Source organism: Erythrolamprus reginae, chromosome 1 (genome assembly GCF_031021105.1).
Source record: "Erythrolamprus reginae isolate rEryReg1 chromosome 1, rEryReg1.hap1, whole genome shotgun sequence".
NCBI classification, from domain to species: domain Eukaryota; kingdom Metazoa; phylum Chordata; class Lepidosauria; order Squamata; family Dipsadidae; genus Erythrolamprus; species Erythrolamprus reginae.
Window position 1 is genome coordinate 59,345,674 of NC_091950.1, and position 21,452 is coordinate 59,367,125.

Here is a 21,452-nt window from a genome sequence, read left to right on the forward strand (position 1 = left end):
AGGCCCGGCCAGTTTCCTTCTCCTCCTCCCACCCAAATTCCGAGCTTTTATTTCTTTCCTACTGGGTTTGCAGGCATTATTTGCTTTTACATTGATTCCTATGGGAAAAATTACTTCTTCTTAAGAATAGAATAGAATAGAATTTTATTGGCCAAGTGTGATTGGACACACAAGGAATTTGTCTTGGTGCATATGTTCTCAGCGTACGTAAAAGAAAAAGATACTGTACATTTGTCAAGAATCATGTGGTACAACACTTAATGATTGTCATAGAGATCAAATAAGCAATAAAGAAACAATCAATATTAATAAAAATCTTAGGATACAAGCAACAAGTTACAGCCATACAGTCCCAAGTGGGAGGAAAAGGATGATAGGAATGATGAGAAAAACTAGTAGAAATAGAAGTGCAGATTTAGTAAAAAGTCTGACAGTGATGAGGGAATTATTTGCTTAGTAGAGTGATGGCGTTCGGGGAAAAACTGTTCTTGTGTCTAGTTGTCTTGGTGTGCAGTGCTCTGTAGCGATGTTTTGAAGGTAGGAGTTGAAACAGTTTGTGTCCAGGATGCGAAGGGTCAGTAAATATTTTCCTCGCCCTCTTTTTGACTCGTGCAGTATACAGGTCTTCAATGGAAGGCAGGTTGGCAGCAATTGTTTTTTCTGCAGTTCTGATTATCCTCTGAAGTCTGTGTTGGTGTTGTTGGGTTGCAGCACCAAACCAGACAGTTATAGAGGTGCAAATGACAGACTCAATGATTCCTCTGTAGAACTGTATCAGCAGCTCCTTGGGCAGTTTGAGCTTCCTGAGTTGGCACAGAAAGAACATTCTTTGTTGTGCTTTTTTGATGATATTTTTGATGTTAGGTGACAATTTTACGTCTTGAGACGAACCTAGAAATTTGATAAATATTAGGATACAAACATTTGAACATTGTTGAAGTAACAGGATTGCTTGTTTCTATCTGTCTGTAATTTCATAATATATTTGGGGTACTGTTCTTTATTAGGTCTAATACATATCTGCCTGAGACCCTAAAAATAAAAAATCAAGATTAATAATACCAGGGCAATCTTGCATAGGTCATTCTTAGAAAATACTGTTTGTATTGTACCAGTAGTAATTATCATTACAGTAAGTGAAGATCAGACTGCATCATCATTCTAAAGTTGGAAACTGGTGAAAAATCAGTTTTCCCATAAGACAATGATGCTTGTATGATGGCTTCTGTTACTTTACTTACAGTCAATTCATTCTTATAAACAGAGCAAGAATTTGATACATTTTATTTGTTTTAAACTTAAATATCTTCAAATCAGTCAAGGTCTGAAAATAGATGATCATAATTCCATGTATTCATTAAAACGTACATATTTCCTTGTTTGATTTCATACATATAGTCTTTTTAAAAATCTGAGACTCAGTTGCAAAACTTTGGTGTAAGTGCTTGTTTCCTGGCTACTGCATTTTTGCAACTACAGCAGCATTGTGTGATAAAATAACTGTAGGGTGCCGCATAGATGGGACTTGCAATACAGTTTAAAGGCCTATTATTTTTTCCCCTGAGTGCTCTTTGTGCTCATTCCAAATCAGATTGTGAACAAATTGTTGCCTTAATTTGATTTGGAGGCCCTGATGCAGATTTTACTGTAGGTAACTTCCTAAGTTATACCTGATTTACCACCTATGAAATTTTATTTATTTTTTATTGTGGCTTTATTCTATCTCTATTTTTCAGACCTGGAAAATATTCCAAAATCTAAATTTATGGTAAAAATATACTTCTTTCCCCAAATGTCCTTAATCTAGTTTTGGATGTCAAATATCTATCAAGGACATTTCCTGTTGTGCTACCCATAAGTCTTTATATGTTTATCTGATCTGACAATACACACAGAAATTAATAGCTTATTTATCATTTGTTAGGACTGGACACTTGCATTTAGTAGTGTATTAATATTCTACAAGTGTTTATATTTCATGAAGGTTAGAACAGCTTATCTTTTTTTTAAAGAGTAGAAGGTGTCCTAGACTAAAATAAAATAGTATTTACTTCAGAGCCAGAACAATAGTTTATATAATTCTGTTTAAAAAGGGTCTCGATGCATATGAGAATGTAAAATGGTATTTTAAAAGTAAACTTAACACATGCTTTACAGTTAATGGTTTTTAAAGAAATAATACATAGGTTAAATGTGTGTATGTTCTTTTTTTTTTGCAAACTGAATATGATGGATAAATAATTTTTATAAAGAAATAATTCTGGTATTCAAAAGATAAATATAATTTTCTTAAAACTGATGTCCAAATTTACAAAAATGTAATTGTTTCCTTATACCATTTCCCCCTTTTAAACTTTAGCACATCCAGTCCACCCATTTGGCCGGGAAGCACCTTTATCAAGAGAAATGGAGCTCTTCTGCAAGGTAGGCCAAATATTCTCTGTTGAGATAATTGCCATAACTTGCACATTGTTTCAAGAGAAAAGCTTATTGTGCTGCTTTTATCCTTTTCCAGTATCTACATTCATATGTAGTATACTCATGAGATCAATTTGTTTTACCATGAAATACTTTAATATGCTTTGAATGCATCTCTTTTCTTCCATCCATGGTTCACACAGCACGATACCTTTCAACTTGTGTTGATGAATAATATAGTTTTGCTTCTACATGTATCAGTGGAAAAATACTTCTAGTTGTGTGATAGCTGTATCTCAGAAGGCAATGTACAGTGGTTGATATGCAAGACACAGTCACTTTCTGTTAAGAGTATAATTATGAGTATTTTTCTTCAGTTTAGTACTGGAGACAAGAATTGTTGTTCGGTAGTGAAGGAATGCTTGCAAAGCATGATTTTTCTCTTTATATTTGTTGGTTTTCATTTTTCCATTTGAATGATATTGACTAGTTAGTCAATTTCCTAGCTGAACTTGGAAATTGCGTTAGATAGAATATAAAAGAGGGGTTTTTTTTATTGTTGTGTGCCAGTTTTGAATCTTTGAGGGTTATGTGATCGAAATAATCTTATTCGAATTTAATTGTCAGTAATGGAAATTGATATTCTGTATAATTTGAATGTCTTATTTAAGAGGAAATCTATTTTTTATGACTCTTGGGGAGTTAGTAAATATCCAGAATCTCTCATCCAGTTTCTACTGCTTCATTCATGTTCAAAACATAGAGTAAAGCTAATTTTCTACAGGCTTGAATATATGTTTAATTTCTGCTATAATCATGTTGATTAAAAATGTGTCATTTTTAGAGATTTGTATATTTAGATTGCAGAAGGCATCATTAGAACCATATTAGATAACTGAATGGATATGAAACTGAATGGATAAGAAACTGAAAACTGGTAACTTATTTGCCACTTACCTATATAGTACTCAGAACAAGAATATAAGTCATGAACTATTTTAGTAATTATTGTTAATATAGAATGCAAAATACTGTTATTATTTGAAGAGATATTCAGGGAATATTCAGAAATTGTAGGAAAAGAAGAAATAATGTGTTAGAATAGCAAAATAGAAAAGTGAATAAAATAGTAGTATTGGTGCTGCCTATTTATGATTATTAGGAAAAGATGCATGATAAAATATATTTCTTGTGAAATTTTGTAGGACATAGGCTTCTGAGAATAGAGAACAGCATGGAAATAACTCATAGATGAAAACGAGGAGGAGTAATTTCAGTCCTCAATAAGAATTAATAATAACTTGTATATGGTGCAGTGATATAGATTCTGGGATATACTAAAGATGACAAACGCAACCACAACTATCACTAAAAAACAGGGAAAAATAACTCCCACAACTCCTTCCCTGTCTGGTCAATATCCTATAGATAACATTGTAGGAGAAAATGTGAAAGTGGATATAAAAAAGGTAGACGACAGGATGAAAAATTTAGATGAAAGAATGGGAACAATCCAGGAAGCATTAACAACTAATGAAAAGAGAATGTGAACTATGGAGGAAAAAACAGAGCAGATGGTTGAAAGGAGCTGAGAATAGACTAGAGATGGTGAATAGGGACCTTGAGGAAGCTATCTCTCATCTCGACATTGAGAAAGCAGCATTTTTTTAAAGGCTCCAGAATGTACCGGAGCATAAGGATGAGAACCTCCCAGAAAAAAATGGCAGAAATAATATCTGAAGTAAGAAACAGGATCAAACAAGAAATATTAGATGAAATGGATGAATCTACAGGCTACACAACAATTATTCTCGTAGACACAAACTGTCCATGGAGGTACATATAAGGTTTATAAAATGAACAAAAAGAAATGAAATATACAATGCCTCAAGGGATAACCAACCTACCTACAAAGAAAAAGAAATTATCATTCTTAAATAGATCCCTCGGAGAATAAGGGATAAAAGAAAAGCATACAATTTTCTGTTCTCACAACTGATATGACAAAAGATAACGTTTAGATGATTAAAACCTGAGGGCTTGTTGATCTCATTGCCAGAAAAAAGAATTAGAATATCCTTATAATATTAGAATAGAGTATTAAAAGTAATATTTGTATAATTGGAGATTACAAGCAATAGTAGACAAAAAAAATTACAAATGCAATACTAGGAAAAAGATAAGGCAACAGCTACCAGGATCATTCAATGAAATTAGGCAGAAATTCAATTTGGTGGTTTAATGTGACATTTAAATCCAGAGGGCAGCCAATATATTTTTCCACACACAAAAAACTTGGTTTAGGATCAACATAGCCCAAATGAATCTGGAATTAATTAATGAAACAGTAGAATTAGAAATACTTCCAAATGCGTGGGCAGACCATAATCCATTTATAATAAAATGGAAAGGGCAAAATAAGAGAAAGCAAGCAAGATGGTTAATAGACCAAAGAATAGTAAAAGAAAAAAAACTATATAAAGGTGATTGAGGAAGGAGCAAACGTCGGTAGAAAAGCTATGGGACACCACTAAGAGGGTTAACAATAGCTTTGTAAAGCCTGTACTGTATCAGGGAGTTAACAATACGTTATGTAGCAAATCGTAATAAAGAAAAGAGAAACTCTACAACTTAAAGAATGAAGGAATAATTTACAGAAAGATCCAAAAGACAGTAAAACCAAAGAGGACTTGATTAAGACCAAACACAAAATTAATCTGACAAATCAAGAGGCAATGGCACGAAAAATTAAGATGTTTAAACAAAACTATTTTGAATTTGCAAATAAGCCAAGAAAGTGGCTGGCCTATGAACTTAGAAAAGGGAGGGCAGAGAGATCAATTGACCAATTATTTGATGAGAATGGAAAATTGCATAGTAGGTCCAAAGAGGAAAAAACCATCACCCAAAACTTTTTCACAGAATTATATAAGAAATAAGAGTTTAAGGGAGAAGACCTATTTAACGTTAATACTCTAAGAAGATACAGACAAATAATTAATTAAGAACTACAGACCAATTTCATTATTAAATACCAATTATAAAATATTTCTAGCAATTATTGCTGAAAAGTTTAAAAAAAAATTGAACCATTCAGACCAGAATGGCTTCTTGCCAAATGGACAGATAAGATGCAATACCAGAATCATATTAAACACTCTGGATTGTCTGGAATATTACGACCTATATATAGAAAAACAATTGGCAATAATATTGATCAATGCTCAAAAACCATTCAATAACCTAGATTGGCAATTTTTGATGATGCAATTAGAAAAGATGGGATTTGGAGGAAGATGCATCAGAATAATCAAAGCAATACATACTAAATAATTGGCAAAATGTTTTGTAAATAATGATCTAAAAAGTAAACATTAGGAAGGGGGCATGTCAAAGCTGCTCCCTTCCCCACTATTATTCATATTAGCACTAGAAACATAGTTAAGATAGTAAGAAATAACCAAAAAAATAAAAGGATTAAAAATAATAAAAAGGAGGAATACAAGGTACTGGCATATATTTGGAAGACCCATTGAGACAGGGTCAATTCTAATTAGGGAGATTGAGAAATTTGGAAAGGTGGCGGGACTTAAAATAAATTTTAAAAAATAAAAATAATATGAAAATTTTAACAGAGCATTGGGAATTTGGGGAATATAGTAGGTATTAAAATGGCTAAAAAAGTGAAATATTTAGGCCTATGGCTATCATCAAAATGTAGCTTGTTAAAAGACTTGGAGACTTGGGCAAAATTACAACCATCATTACTTGGTAAATAGTCCCATAGCTATTTGTCCCTTTCTCACAATAATTAAAATGGAAGAAACAGATGTTGAATATATAGTAGGAGATTCAATCCATTGAATAAAGAACTGGAAAAACAGTAGTGATTGTTCAAATTAAAATAGCAATACTGTAAAGTGTAAATATATTTTGAAAGGAAATAGCTGTAAAAGCGGTTAGCTTTTATGTACTTTTTGTATATCTTGTTTATATGTTGTTTTAACTAAAAAATTAAATAAAGATTATTTTAAAAAGAAAATGAGAAAAAGCTAAAATATATTTAGAATTTAGTTTAAAAATTTAATAATTTTTTAAAATTAATTCAATGTTTTAGGACATGGCAGCTTAATAAGTTAAAATTTTAAATTCAGGAATGTTTTTTTTTGTGTTAGTAAATATTAATAGAAGTACCTTTGATATATTTCTTTCTTATGTACCTAAATTTTAATAGTAAAATGTTAGTAGTTGTCTGACCATTATAAAATAAATCAATGAATAGCACATATCTCAGTAGCTGACAGACTCTTTTACAAATTACTATTAATATGTGTTTATTTGAGTAACTAAGAATATTTAGATTCAAATTTAAAGCTATATTTTTGTATGCATGAAAAATTATGTTAGTGCAAAACATGAACAAAACCACAAACATTACCCATTATAGCTAGATCATTTCTAGATCATTGAGCTAGATCTACCTCAAATAAAATCAAACCTTTATTGTCAATGCACAACGTGTGTACAGTGAAATAGAATGAGCCTCCCTTAGTGCAGCCCCTCCCCGAAAACACAGAATATATCTCAAAAACTCAATACAGTGATCCCTCGATTATCGCGAGGGTTACGTTCCAAGACCTCTCGCGATAATCGATTTTCCGCGGTATAGTGGTGCGGAAGTAAAAACACCATCTGCGCATGCACGTCCTTTTTTCCATGGCCGCGCATGCGCAGATGGTGGAGGCGGGGAGCGACGAGAGTGCGGAAGCCGACAGATTGCTTTGAATGCCGGCTGCCCCCAGCACCCGCCCGCCGTTCGCTGCTCGCCCGCCCGGCTGCTCGCTCGCCGCTCACCCATTCACCCAGCCGCTCGCTCGCCCGTTTACCCGCCCGGCCGCCGTTTGCCGCTTGCCTGTTCACCCGCCCGGCCGCCATTTGCCGCTCGCCTGTTCACCCGGCTGCCTGCCCGCCGTTTGCCGTTCGCCCGTTCGCCCGCCCGCCGTTTGCCGCTCGCCTGTTTGCCCGGCCGCTCGAGAGCAAGAGGGGGAGAGATAGAGAAAGAGAGAGAAGGAAAGAAAGAGATGAGAGAGGGAGGAAGAGAGTGTGAGAGAGGAAGAAGCAAGATAGAGAAAGAGAGAGAGAAAGAAAGATGAGAAAGGAAGGAAGAGAGTGAGAGAGAGGAAGAAAGAGAGAGAGAGAAGAGTGGAAGGAAGAGAGAGAGAAATGATAGAAAAAAGGGGAAAGAAAAAGAGAAATGAGAAAATGATTGAAGCAGAGAATGACAGGAAAGAAAGAGAAAGAGACAGAGAAGTGACTCTTGGTGATGACGTATGACGTCATCGGGTGGGAAAAACCGTGGTATAGCAAAAAAACCCGTGGAGTATTTTTTAATTAATATTTTTTGAAAAACCGTGGTATAGCGTTTCGCGATAATCGAGATCGCGAAAATCGAGGGATCACTGTAAATAAAAGAAAAACCCCTAAATCCAAATAGGTAATAACTAGGACACATTCCCATATGCATGTAGGTATATAGCATTATATCAAACCAGTATAAACATGTTGCATGTTGAGGTGGCCTTGCAAGTCTATCATATTAAACCTGATTGTGGCGTTATGTTGCATTCATGTACCTCTATTGACTACATGCATTTATTTCATTATGCTTTATCCAGGTTGATTGTAACCAGAGGGATAATATGCTAGAATATTCAGAATCTCAACAATGTTTTTAGAATAGAAATGCATTTGAAGTTTCCATGTTGATTACATAGGATTTTAATTAACAAACATGTCATCGTAATCATCATTACAAAATGATTATTCCATAGGTCCCTTTTCAAATTGGTTTTGACTGTTCCAAATAATCTATAGCTTCACTGTTTTGATTGTCGAAACTCCACTGTATATGCAATTAGATTTTTATCACCTTGTGGAATTATTTTTTGTGAAAGTAATAATAAATGTTCTTGATTACAGTGTATCTCAAAAACTTTGGTTCTGTAATTCTCATGTTTAATTGAAACTTTTTAACAAAATCCTTTGGGTGTATAATTGGTTGCTTTCTAGCTACTCCCCCCACCCCCATCGAACTCACAGAAATATCTTTCATTCCTGTTTTTATAGCAGATGTAGATTGCTTTAATTTGTTAATAATGAATTATTAATTGTGCAAACATGCTCAAGGAGAAATAAGATTATACATAAAACTATGTACAGTCCTAGTAATCCTTGAATGATTGCAGCCCAAATAATGCCAACTTTTCTGTATAGCTGGATACATTTAATTTCTGGAGTGTAATATTTTAGTGTTGTCAGAATGTCATTTGGTAAATAAGGTGGTTTTTTAAAATCAAACATGGTACATTAACAAAATGTTCAAGATTTTCAAATTGTGTCTTCAACAATACAAGCCATGAGAACTTCCTGTAATAAAATTTAGATTCAGAAGAGACAAAAGAACCTAAGATCAAATTGCTAAAATGTGATAGTTTGTAAAAAAACAACCACCAAGGATTTCAATTTTTTTTGTTTAACTGTGTTGAAAACAATAAACCATGGAGAGTCCTTAAAAACATAGTATATATTGCCTAAATATCCAGGTGTATCGGGCATTCTGAATTTAAATGGAGTCGAGAATCAACAGGTAGAATAGAATTTAGAACAATTAACTACCGTCTTTTTCAGAGTATAAAACACTCTGTACTATAAGAGGCCCCTATCTTTTGGGGGGAGGAAAACAAGAAAAAATCTGTCTCTGCCTCCCAGCAATTTGCCTTTTTGCAGCAAACAGCCCCTTTCAGCTTCAGTACTGCCTGATTAGCACAAGAAAAAAAAATCTGTCTGTGCCTCCCAGCGATTTGCCTCCTTGCAGCAAACAGAAAACAGCCCGATTCAGCACAGCCTGAATAGCACCGGGGGGGGGGGGATCTGCCTCTGTCTCCCAGCAATTTGCCTCCTTGCAGCAAATAGCAAGCTTGTTTCAGCACAGCCTGATTAGCATAAGCAAATAATTGTCGGTTGGATCAACCTCCCAACAATCAGCTGTTTCAGGCTGCAAGGTCAGAGGGTCAGTACCCAGATGTAATGTGCATGTGAGTGTAACGAGCTTCGAACACGACACATGCACTTCCAAAACGGTAGGGATAGTAAGAGAAACCCATCCCTGGTGTAGACTCCAAGGAGCTAAAAAGTCAAAGCTACTCCATCTTGCCAGGTTTGATCAGTTTGTCTCCATCCAAACCCTTAGTCTCCAGGCACTCAATCAACACCACAATAGCACTATAAATTTCCAGACCCTGTCTAGCAGGGTCTGGAAATTTATAGTTGCATATCATCAGTATACATATCTGTGGGGTTGAATGACCATCAGTTCCATGTTTTATTGTTGTGAGCCGCCCCGAGTCTGCAGAGTGGGGCGGCATACAAATCTAATAAATAATAATGTATATATCAAAGGGAGAGGTGAGAGGTCTAAGCCCCAAGGTACCTCATACTCTAGATCCTAGAGCTTCCCACCACCACCAACTGAAACTGTATCAAGAGATGCAAAACAATGTATGTTAATCCCAAACTCTATAAATGGTCCAGAAGGATCCAGATAATTCACTTCATTCAGGGTCCCCTGAAGCTGAGCATCAACCACTATCTAAATAACCTTCAAAAATGGGAGCTTCTAGACAACAGTTCTCTAATAGTTTAGATCCAAAGATGGTATCTTAAGAAGAAAGCATGCCACTGCCTACTTCAAGTCAGGCAATATCTCCCCTCCCTCAAAGAGGTATTATTATTATAATTATATTATTATTATTTATTAAATTTGTATGCCGCCCCTCTCCGTAGACTCGGGGCGGCTCACAGCAGTAATAGAAAACAATGTACAATACAAATCTAATGTTTAATGTTTAAAAACTAAAAACCCATGATTTTAAAAACATACACACAATATACCATACATAAACTATATAGGCCTGGGAAAGATATCTCAGTTCCCCCATGCCTGACAGCAGAGGTGGGTTTTAAGAAGTTTATGAAAGGCAAGGAGGGTGGGGGCAATCCTAATCTCCAGGGGGAGCTGGTTCCAGAGGGTCGGGGCTGTCACAGAGAAAGCTCTTCCCCTGGGTCCCGCCAGACGACATTGTTTAGTCGACGGGACCCGGAGAAGGCCAACTCTGTGGGACCTATCTGGTCGCTGGGATTCGTGTGGCAGAAGGTGGTCCTGGAGATATTCTGGTCCAATGCCATGAAGGGCTTTGTAGGTCATAACCAACACTTTTAACCATCGCTTGGGCCCAACCACTGGCCACCTCTTGGGAGACCTTAAAAAACAATCCAAGAGCAGCTAAGCCATTTCCTCAGGATCAATTGGCTCAAACTCCTTCCAGATAACAAGGCTCACATGTGTCTCAGTCACTTCTAAAGAGCCGAATTGGGTGTCAGGGTTCCAAGTAATACACTCATAGCAAACGGTCAGGTCAGCTTCAGGGTTGACAGGGTTTCATTCCTAAGAGAGAACTGGAACATTCTCTGTACTGAAGGAACGGGTCCAGCAGTCACATAGGTTGCTTGCTGTCCAATCCGCAGAGGACCGAGCCCAGTCTTTAAAAAGCCTGCTGGATCCGCCCCTTCCCCAGAATTCGCTCGGTCCTGCGATCCAGCAGGACATGTGGTGCCTTGCTCCTCTCCTAAACACCTTCCCTTTCTTCCTTCTGCAATCAGATAAGTAAAATTTCCAATTGCCTTTTTACTTTAAACTTGCCTGGTTTTTGCGCCAGCCTTACTGGGCTCGGCGCCAAGGCAGAAGCTGCGGTGCGGCTATTACTGCTTTCTCTAAAACGCCCTGCTTGTGCTGCTGCCGGATTGTATTTTTCTTTAACAAATCTAATCGGCCAGGAGGTTTACCGGCAAGCTAAGGAATTGTAAAAACAGAGCTTTTATCCTCCTGCGGAGTGGGACTGTTATTGTCCCCCGGACTTTAGTCTTCCCTCCGTTTTGGAAAAATGTCGGAGCGGTTTATTTTGGCGCAAAGACCCTCAGCGCCCAGTAATTCCGGCACTTGCGGATCGCCCACACGCATCCCACCTGGTGCCATTAAGTCCGCCGCTTGGCCCTGGAGTAAGCTGTGAGACACTCAGGCCTTTTCTCACTGGCTAGGCCTCCAAACCAGTGTGCCTTGGTTTACTTGTTAAGGTTAGCGAGGCCTGCCCCTCTGTACTCACTGGCACGAACTCTGGTACCAGCCAGATTGACTTTGAGTTGCAGATGCTCCTGGGCCTAGGAGCAGGGGCCCCTTCCTCTTGGGAACGTTGCCCTTTACAGTTTCTCCCATCTATTCTTGGCTCAAGTCTGGGCTCAGTCCTCTGCAGATTGGACAGCAAGCAACCCACGTGACTGCTGTACCTGCTCAGTGTACGAGAAGAGGCGTTCAGGTAAGCGATCAACACCTAATCTCTTGGGGTTTAGGCCAGCATTTTCACCAAATGAAACAAGTCCCATAGCAGATGCAACAATGGAAGAAAAATAAGTATACTTTTACACCCTTATTGCCACAAGATAAGTTCTAATATGGGTTCTAGTTTATAGTTCAGTTAACTCTATCTTCCTCATAGATAATCCATCTTTTCAATCCATATTAACCTTACAAAGCAAAGGTGTGTTACAAGACAGGGTGGTTTATAGCAGCAGCATTTTCAGCTCCCGGGATAGGTAAGACAAAAAAGTAGACTGCCATAAAACAGAGATTCTGTCTCTTTTCATGTCTCTTTTCATGCTGCAAACTAAACAATTTATTAAGGCATTTATTCCATTTTCAGCATTTGAAAATTAGTATCCAAATGTCAAATTATTGATACAATTACTTTGAATATGAGATAAATGTTTTTAGCGTGTTTCAGAAATTTAGCTACTTTTGTTTGTGTATCAAATGAATGGCTAATTCCCTGTTAAAATTCCGCAGGGCAAAGTTTACCATTTGTTTACTTAGCTTTGACAACTGATGGGAGTGGTATAATACCTCAGGGTAGGTCAGAGTACACTACGAATGTTAGGCTGGGTGTGTTTGGCTGTAATAAAACTGAATTTCTATATAATGTTCATAAAAAAAAACCCCTCTTGTCTTCCTGAAGTGTACTTTGAAAAGTAAGTTCTCCTATGCCCATCCTCTAGGATGTAGTAATCTAAAGGTGACACAGCTAACAAAAATGATATAGTGAGACCATGGAAAAGCAGTAATATATTTTGTAAAAACTGAATGTGGTATTTTTACCCAGCATATACACATAAAATGGTCGATGCTTTGTTAAGCTAATTTATCCAAACAATTCTTTTTAATATGGGGGTGTTATTGTTGGTAACTTAGAAACTAAATACAGGACAGAAATAAAAGAATATCAGTTGAATTAAAATATACAAAAATAGTAATTAGACATAAAAGCTAGCCAGCTTTAACTTTAAGGGAACAAGGGAATGCCCAGCATGTAACCATTTTACCATAAAAAATAAGTAAACTGGCCCAACTACCAAACTACTAACGATATATAACTAAGTCAATTAAAGTTAACAAATGTAGAACATTAAAAATCATAGAAGCCTGTTGCTGGCAGAAGTCCAGAAAACACAAGTTCCTAATCAGAGTATTCCTTTATTTTTCCTTTATTAGTTCCTTCATTTTTCATATGTTGTCTTTGTTTCCCTTGGAGTGGATACATTTTTTCTTTAGATGTGCATTCCAAGTGTAGTGTTGTAACTATAATTTTCCATAATGTTTTGGACTGTACTGCCTTCTGTAATTTATTTATTTACTTCTATCCCACCTTTACTAATATTGTAAATAACTCAAGGTGGCATACACTACATTCTTTCCCCTCCTATTTCCCCCACGATAATAACTCAGTGAAGTAGGTTGGACTTGCCCAAAGCCACCAGGATAACTTTCATGCCTAAGGCAGGACTAGAACTCATGGTCTCCCAGTTTCCATCCTGGCACCTTAACCATTAGACCAAACTGCTTCTCTGTAAGAGTTCACCCACTAATGAGCTAAGAACCAAAGAGGCTACTCTCACATTTTTCTAAGCCCTCAGAGCTTGTTAGGGCCAATTTTTCAGATAAAATTCAGATTGAATTTTATTTTGATGTTGACTTCATCATGATTGAACCTTTTTTTAGTTAACTTTCTCTTGTTTTGGTAAATAGTTAACACCAGTGTGGTGTCCACTTTTGAAAAATCAAAATGCTGTTAGTTGAAATTGTAGTTTGTTCTTTATTGCTGTTTCAAAAAAAGGAGGGGCAGGAAAGTTCAAGTGTTGAATATTTATGTGCATAATGTTTAATTATGGTTTAGCATTGATTTCAAATCTTGCCATTGTACTTGGAGAGCCATACAAATTAGACCTATAAAAACATTGGTCTGGGGATATTTAGGTTTCCCTTCATATATCAAGTTGCAAGTTGAAAAATCTGGCATTCTTTATCCTAAACCCATGCATGACACAAATAACTGTAACATCATATAATAATATGATTTGGTACATTTTATCTAAGTTACAGTATCAGAGTATTCTATGTTCTATTTGTATTACATTTAAGGAAACAATGTAGCATTGTATTAAATATTCATTGCTTTTTAAAAAAGTTTGTATATGTTACACCTATATTTGAAACCGTGGACAATATCAAGATCCTCTATCAAATAAGATGGATAATTTGTTGGATAATTTGTACTGCTGGGCCCCCACTGGTCCAGGATGGAATGGGACTGTTTATCTCCTCTGTTTGGCCAGGCCTGTTTGGTCCCCAGGCTTCTGCTCCATAATCACTTGGGTGCTGCCCTTTCTCTGTGGCCCCTTTGCCGAATGGGCTCAAAAGCCCTTTCACTCTAGCCTTTTGGAAGCAGGGGAAACTTTGCCGCTAGTCAATCAGAAGCAAGAATACCACCCCCTTCTTCATTTCCTGCGCATGTGTTTGGGAGCAGGCTTTTTAGGAGAAGGAGCGAGAGGGGCCTTTCTCCCTCTCCATGTATGCAGTGTGTGCAGCGGTGGGCTACGAGCTGGAACGCTAAATTGCGCTCGCCGCCGCAGTTCATAAGTTCTTGCACGGAGCCACAAGTGAAACCTCGCCGAAACACGGGCGCACCTGCTGCTCCGTGCATGAGTTTGCTACCTCCACAGGTGCAGCAGCAAAATTGCACTGGCCCCACAAGAACTTACGAGCCGCGGGGGCGAGCACAATTTAGCGTTCTGGCTCATAGCCCACCACTGTGTGTGTGCATGTGTGTGAGTGTTAGGATGGGAAGAGGAGGGTGGAGTCTCTCTCTCTCCCCCCCCACCATGCATGTGGTGTGTGGGGGAGGGTGGCAGGATGGCGCGGGGTTGTGTGGATGGGTGTATGAATATTCACAAAAGATTTTGCTCTCTTTTTTTCTTTAACTTCCTTCTTTGACAATCTTTCATATAGAAGTCACCTTCACCTAGAGAATTTCCTTGCAGCAACTCTACAGAAGTAGGTATTATATAAAGTTGGTCTCATGGCTACACACTATCATATAAGCTTTAGACAGCTAAACCGTGTGGTACAATGAGATTTCAAAAATGAAAATAGAGCCAGTGATGGGAATTTTTATTTTAAGTGAAATACAGTTACCCTATGATTTGGAAACCTAACCTTTACTAGAATTCTAAATTTGTTTTTATATTAGTTTTAATTGTTTGGCTTCCTTCACCAAAATCCAGGAATTAGGTTCTAATGAGAATGCCAAGAATTTTGTAACAGATCTACAACCGCGTCTCTAAATTACAAGTGCCCAGGGGATGCTGAGGGGAAGAAATAACTTGGTATACATTGGTAATGTGATAAATCTTGGAAACTGAAGTGGCTAAAATCCCACAGAGAGAAGTTTTCTATTGAATGATTTAGCATTTTCTCTGTTGGAAAATGAGCTATTTTTGACTCTCGGTAGCTTTTTCCCCATGTTCCCAAACTTTAGATTGGCAGTATCCACATCCATATTCAAATGCTGAATTTGATGTCTATGGAGAGGGGCGGCATACAACTCTAATTAATAATAATAATAATAATAATAATAATAATAATAATAATAATAATAATAAAGTAAAAGAGTGCAATGGGATAAATTTCTTAATCTAGGCTTTTAGGGGTAGAGTTTGTTATTTTGTTTTAAGGTCACTGCCTTGTTGAGCCTTTGTTTCTCTTTCTCGTTTCTACAACCCCTTTTTCAGATTCTCTGACTTAAACATCATGCAACACGTATAACATGTTGAAGCTTGCTGTGTTTATAAAACATAATAATGAGCTAGAAGTCTATGCAAGCATTACAAAACAAACAAACACTTTGTATACCAGAATACCAGTCTTTGATTTTGAATTATTTACATGACTTTTTAAAATAGTTCAGGTATGATGATCACATGAAAATATAACATAATATTAATAAACAGTATTAACTAACATAGTACTGTTTATTAATATTATGTATTATATTATATTTTAATTTAATTTTTAAATTAGGAGAGTTGTTCAGAGAGATTATTGCAGGGATTTTGTTGCCTGCATTTTAAAATTAACATTTTAAAGGCTGCTAAAATTGAATTGTATGGTATGAAGGTGGTCCTGTAGGTAATCTTGCCCAATGCCATGTAGGGCTTTATAGGTCATTACCAACACTTTGAATTGTGTCTGGAAACCAATCGGCAGCCAATCAGTCCGTGGAGCATAGATCCCTGTAAGCTGAGTTATTCGCCATAGCAAGCTTAGCTGCAGCTGTCAGCGCGCATTTTTTTAACCCTGCCCAGGAGCCAATCGCCTACCTTTTGCAAAAGCCTACCTTTGGCAATTGGCTCCTGGGCAGGGTTCAAAAACTGAAAGACGCAGCTAAGTGCACCATGGCTAAGTGCGCGTGGGGGGAGCTTCTCTGGCGGCGGCAGCGGCACCAGGAGTAGCCGCCTCACAGCTGACCACCTTGCCGCTGCTACCACCGGCAACCCTCCCTCCCTCCGGGCCCCAAAGCTCACACCCTGCCGCCGCCAGGGAAGCTCCAGCCGGGCGGAGCGCACCATAAAACATGAAGAAAAGGTCCCGCGGAAAGGCCCACACTTTATTTATTTATACTTATATGCTGCCCAAAGGGACTGCCGCTCAGACACTATTTTCCGCCCACCCCGAAAAAAAATTAGAGGGAACACTGCTGTGGAGTGTTGGAGAAATATGGGCATTGACAATTGTTCTGCAGATACTTGTGTGGTGTATATTTCTGCCAGAAATGGAAATTGTACAAGAATAATATCAGTGAAGAGATATGTTGAGGTAGACCTAGACCTGGAATCCTGGCTAGGTTTGGAATATCAACTCTTCTCCTTGGAGGGAGGAGTCGACAGTCAGGATGGGTTGTACTCGCTCGTTAGAGGCGTGTCCGAGTCATAGAAGTATAAAAAGGCTGGAACCGCCCACAGACCCAGTTTTTCTGACTCGCTTCTAACAGAGACACGTGGCAGCACAACCTATTTTGTCTGTGACTCCTTGTAAATGATCTTATTAGGTTAGTAATTCCAATTTATTCAGTTTAAAATTGGTCCTGAGGAAGCAGTAGGGTGCGGTGACCTCTTGGTACAGCTCTATCTGCTGGGTGGTAGGGCCCCAGGCCTTCCACACACCCCTGGCTCCTTTTTTTGTCTCCTTCTGCCGTTAGGGCTGCCTTGGAGCCACTCGCAGGCAAGCCATAAGCCTGGTGAGGGATTCTGACTGGTTACAGTCTGGTCCCCTTTGCCAACGTTTCCTCCCTAGTCAGAACGTGCGAGACCTCAGAGTGACCACTTTCCCCTGGGGCTGGCTACAGCTTTAGTGGTGATTCATTTTACCTTGATTCCCTACCAGAGAGCTGGTTTCTGACTCCGTGTCAGATTTTCCAGGAAGCTTGGGAGAGAGTAAAAAAAGGCCGATAGCTTGTGACGCAGCAGAAATTGTCTGTTTACTTAATTCCCAGGCCTCAGCTACGAGGCGTTAATTGCTTCTCCTAGTAACTCAGGGAAGTTTTTTTCAAGCCCCTGTTGATCCCTTTTTCGGGGGTTTTGTTTGTTTTTTTGGATAAGTGAGCCCTCTTAGAGAGATTTTTCCTTTCTCTCCCATCCCCCCTTAATTATCGGCGGGCTCGAAGTCAAACAGTCCCAAGAAACTCCAGCTCTTTTGGCGCCATCTGCTGGCTTAATTCTATAACGGTCTCAGTACCTTCCCATATTCTGGAGAAGTTAACTCAGACCAGGCTGTAAAGGAGGAGCAAATAGGGGCTAGGTTATTTTCTATACATTTAGATCTTCCTTGCAAGGGACATTTTCAACAATTTTTATTTATTCACCTTTGTTTTATTTGTTCCCTCACAGACCCCTGCAAGGGGACTTTGTCTTACTAACTTTTCCTCTACCTTTTATTCCCTTCTCCCTTTTTCTAGCTGTCTTGCCATGTCAGACCTAGCTAAAGCAGGAGGGAAAAGAACCAAAAAATCTGTCAGGCCTCCACAAGTGGATTCTGATCTCATTTCCCCTATTCCAGAGAACAGGGACCCTACCCCTCAACCTTCGAAAGCAGAGAGGCGTAGGGATCTTACTCTACAACGCCTCCATGAGAAAGCAGCTAGGGCTCTTTCCCCTACTCCCAGAATTCCTAATCAGGCTCCAGCTACTATTACCCCTTCTGGGTCCACTGGAACTTTGGCTGCCAGCGTTTGGGGCCCAGCTGGTTTGCCAAATCAAAATTTAAATCCAGACACTTCTAGACCCCCTGTTCCTCTTTCTCCTTCGATTCTCATTGTACCTCCAGTTCACCCTGGCCCTTCCTCAGAGGTTCCTCAACAGATACCTCAGGCGATGCCTCCTCCAGAAGCCCACCCTTCCTCTTCAACAACCTTTGATACATCAGCCATCCAGAGGTGGATTGATTCAGCAGTTCAACGCAGCATTGAATTTAAGCTTAGCTCTTTACCCACTACCATTCCTTCTAGACCAGTACCTGCGCCACCAGTGGCCCCTCTTTCCCTTGCTGCCTCTATCCTCAGACCTAACCAAGATTCTTGGTCTGATTCCTCCTGGGCAGGGTTCAAAACTGAAAGACGCAGCTAAGTGCACCATGGCTAAGTGCGCGTGGGGGGAGTTTCTCTGGCGGCGGCAGCGGCACCAGGAGTAGCCGCCTCACAGCTGACCACCTTGCCGCTGCTACCGCCGGAGGACTCGGATTCTTACGACAAGGATCCTCCAGAGGGGGGTCATGCCGGTCTGTCTGAGGACGAAGAAGCTTCTCCAGCATTGCCTATATCAGCAGCCTTATTCCCAGCAGAGTTATTTTCTACCATTTTGTTGAAGGCTCGTTCAACTGCGGGGCTCACAGCTCCGCCCACTCAAGCCCAACCTTCCGCTTCCCAAGTGGAGACCCTGTGGAATCCTTACTCGGAGGAGCAAGACATAATACCGGCCCCGCCACTCTTCGTAGAGACTATTACTAAGCAATGCCTAAATCCGGCGGCAGGTCTAGCTCCTCCTAATCTAGAGAAGAGATTTTTTAATGTAGCTCCGGAGCTCACCTCTTTCCTAGAGCCCCCCGCTATAGACTTCTCAGTTCTTGCCCTGCATTCTTCAGAGAACCTGCCGGGAAAGGAGGAGGATCTTCTAAAGGGAGAAGACCGTAAAATTGATCAGCTCCTGCAGAAGAGTCATCAATCCGCTGCTTGGGCAATCAAAGGAGCTACAACCTCTTCCTTTTTCGCCAGGTCCATGCTCATCTATATCAGACAGTTGCAGGAACAGATTCCGGCTTCTGACATTTCAGCCCAACAAAGCCTGAACAAGATGTTTGCCACCTGTCAACTACTTGCGGACACTACTCTTTATACATCGCGGTTTGCAGCCAAAACCATGGCCTCCTCAATAGCGGCCAGGAGGATGACCTGGCTGAAGAAGTGGCAAGTGGATATTAAACACAAGTGGCGTTTTGCTACAGCAGAATACAAGGGTAAGAACCTTTTCGGTGATGTCCTGGAGCCCTTCCTCATCGATTCTAAAGACAAAAAGAAGATCCTACCCTCAAGCCAGAAGAGATCTTCTCAACGTCCATCTCCTTACTATCGTCGACCTTTTCGTCAGACTGATCAATCTTTCTCCTACTACAGAAGCTCAGCTCAACAGAGCTACAAACCTCACAATTTCCAGGACAAGAACTCTAGAGGCAGAGGAACCAAACGGCCCTTTCGCGGATCTGCAGGAAGCCGTCAGGGCCGAAGAGGTAGGTGGTGATATCCCCCACCCCGATCCCCTTTCAGTTCCCATCGGTGGTCGCCTTGCTAAGTTTGCCTCCCATTGGTCTGCTATTTCCTCAGATTCCTGGGTTCTCAATACAGTGGCAAGGGGTTTACATTTGGAGTTTCTTTCCCCTCCCCCCTCTTTCTTCATTGCCTGTTCTATTCCCAAAGATCCCTCTAAGAGGGCTCTAATGGACCAGGCCATACAGCACCTGTTAGACATTCGGGCCATTCAGCCCGTCCCCCCTGAATTTCAGGGCCAAGGTTTTTATTCTATTCTCTTCCTTGTCCCCAAATCCTCGGGGGGCTGGAGACCTATTCTGGATTTGAAACGCCTTAACCTGTATATAAAATATCACAAGTTTAAGATGCACTCTCTTAAAACTATCTTAGCCTGCATCAGAAGGGGAGACTTCATGGCATCTCTGGACCTAACTGAAGCCTACTTACATATCCTCATAGCTAAGGAACACTGTAGGTTCCTTCGTTTCTCCTATGCCGGAAGGCATTTTCAGTACCGGGCCCTTCCTTTTGGTCTATCCTCAGCCCCCCGGGTTTTCACCAAGATTTTATCAGTTTTAGCTACCCATCTTAGATCTATACCCATTCGTCTTCAATTCTATTTGGATGATGTCCTGGTATTAGCGAAGTCCTTTAGCCTAGCTCAGGACCACTTGAAGACCTCTGTCGAGGTCCTTACAGCTCACGGTTTTTCTATTAATATTCAGAAAAGCCATCTCACCCCTGCTACCTCCATCCTTCAGTTGGGTACAGTTATCAACTCCTCAGTGGGTCTAGTAAGTCTCTCCCCTGAACGGATAAGTAGCATTAGGGGGTTGGCGTCCCTAATCCAGGGCGACCCTTTCCCCACCCTCTCCTCCCTTTCTTCCTTGTTAGGGAAGATGGTTTCCTGTTTTTCCATTGTTCCCTGGGCTAGACTTCACTCTCGAGATCTCCAGTGGTTTTTACTTCCCTTCCAAAAGCTTGGACAGGCCCACTTGGCAAGACGAACCCATCTTCCTCCACAGGTCCAAAGATCCCTGACGTGGTGGAAGTCCGGAGCCATCGAGGACGGTACCCTGTTCCGATCTTCCCCCACCGTAACCATCACCACGGACGCCAGTCTGTCGGGATGGGGAGCTCATTGCGGCCAGCAACAGGCTCAGGGCCTTTGGGATGCAAGCCAGTCTTCCTGCCCCATCAACTGGCTGGAGTTACACACAGTTTTCCTGGCCCTCAAGAGCTTCAGCCACCTGATTGCCGGACAGGACGTCCTCATCAGGACCGACAATATGGCCACCAAGGCACATATCAACCGTCAAGGGGGCACCAGGTCCAGGACTCTGATGCTAGAGGCCAAGAAGATCGGCCTCTGGGCAGAGAGACACTTGTCCTCTCTCCGATCGGAACACATATCGGGGACAGACAACATACAGGCGGATGCCCTCAGCCGGGCAACAGTAAAGCAAACGGAGTGGAAATTAGATCCGAGAGTTTTTCAGCAAATCTCAATGAGGTTCGGCAAACCATTAATAGATCTGTTTGCTTCCCCTCTCAACACCCAACTTCCCCGCTTCTTCTTCCCATCCCAGGGGGCGGAGAACTACAATGCCCTCCACTGTCCCTGGCCCAGGGGACTACTGTACGCCTTTCCTCCATTACCTATCCTTCCCCAAGTCATCCACAAGATATTGGAGGAGCAAGCGGAGGTAATATTGATAGCTCCCTTATGGCCCAGGC

The 21,452-nt window shown here is 40.2% G+C and overlaps 1 protein-coding gene across 3 annotated transcripts in view; it reads left to right on the forward strand.

The window, feature by feature from the left end:
- The window catches only part of FOXN3 (forkhead box N3), a 195,152-nt gene that overhangs the window by 99,930 nt on the left and 73,770 nt on the right, over positions 1–21,452 (forward strand). For all 3 annotated transcript variants that reach the window (XM_070753696.1, XM_070753706.1, XM_070753713.1), the window contains exon 4: positions 2,360–2,424. In XM_070753696.1, coding sequence (XP_070609797.1) covers positions 2,360–2,424 — 65 coding nt within the window. The remainder of the gene's footprint in view (positions 1–2,359; positions 2,425–21,452) is intronic.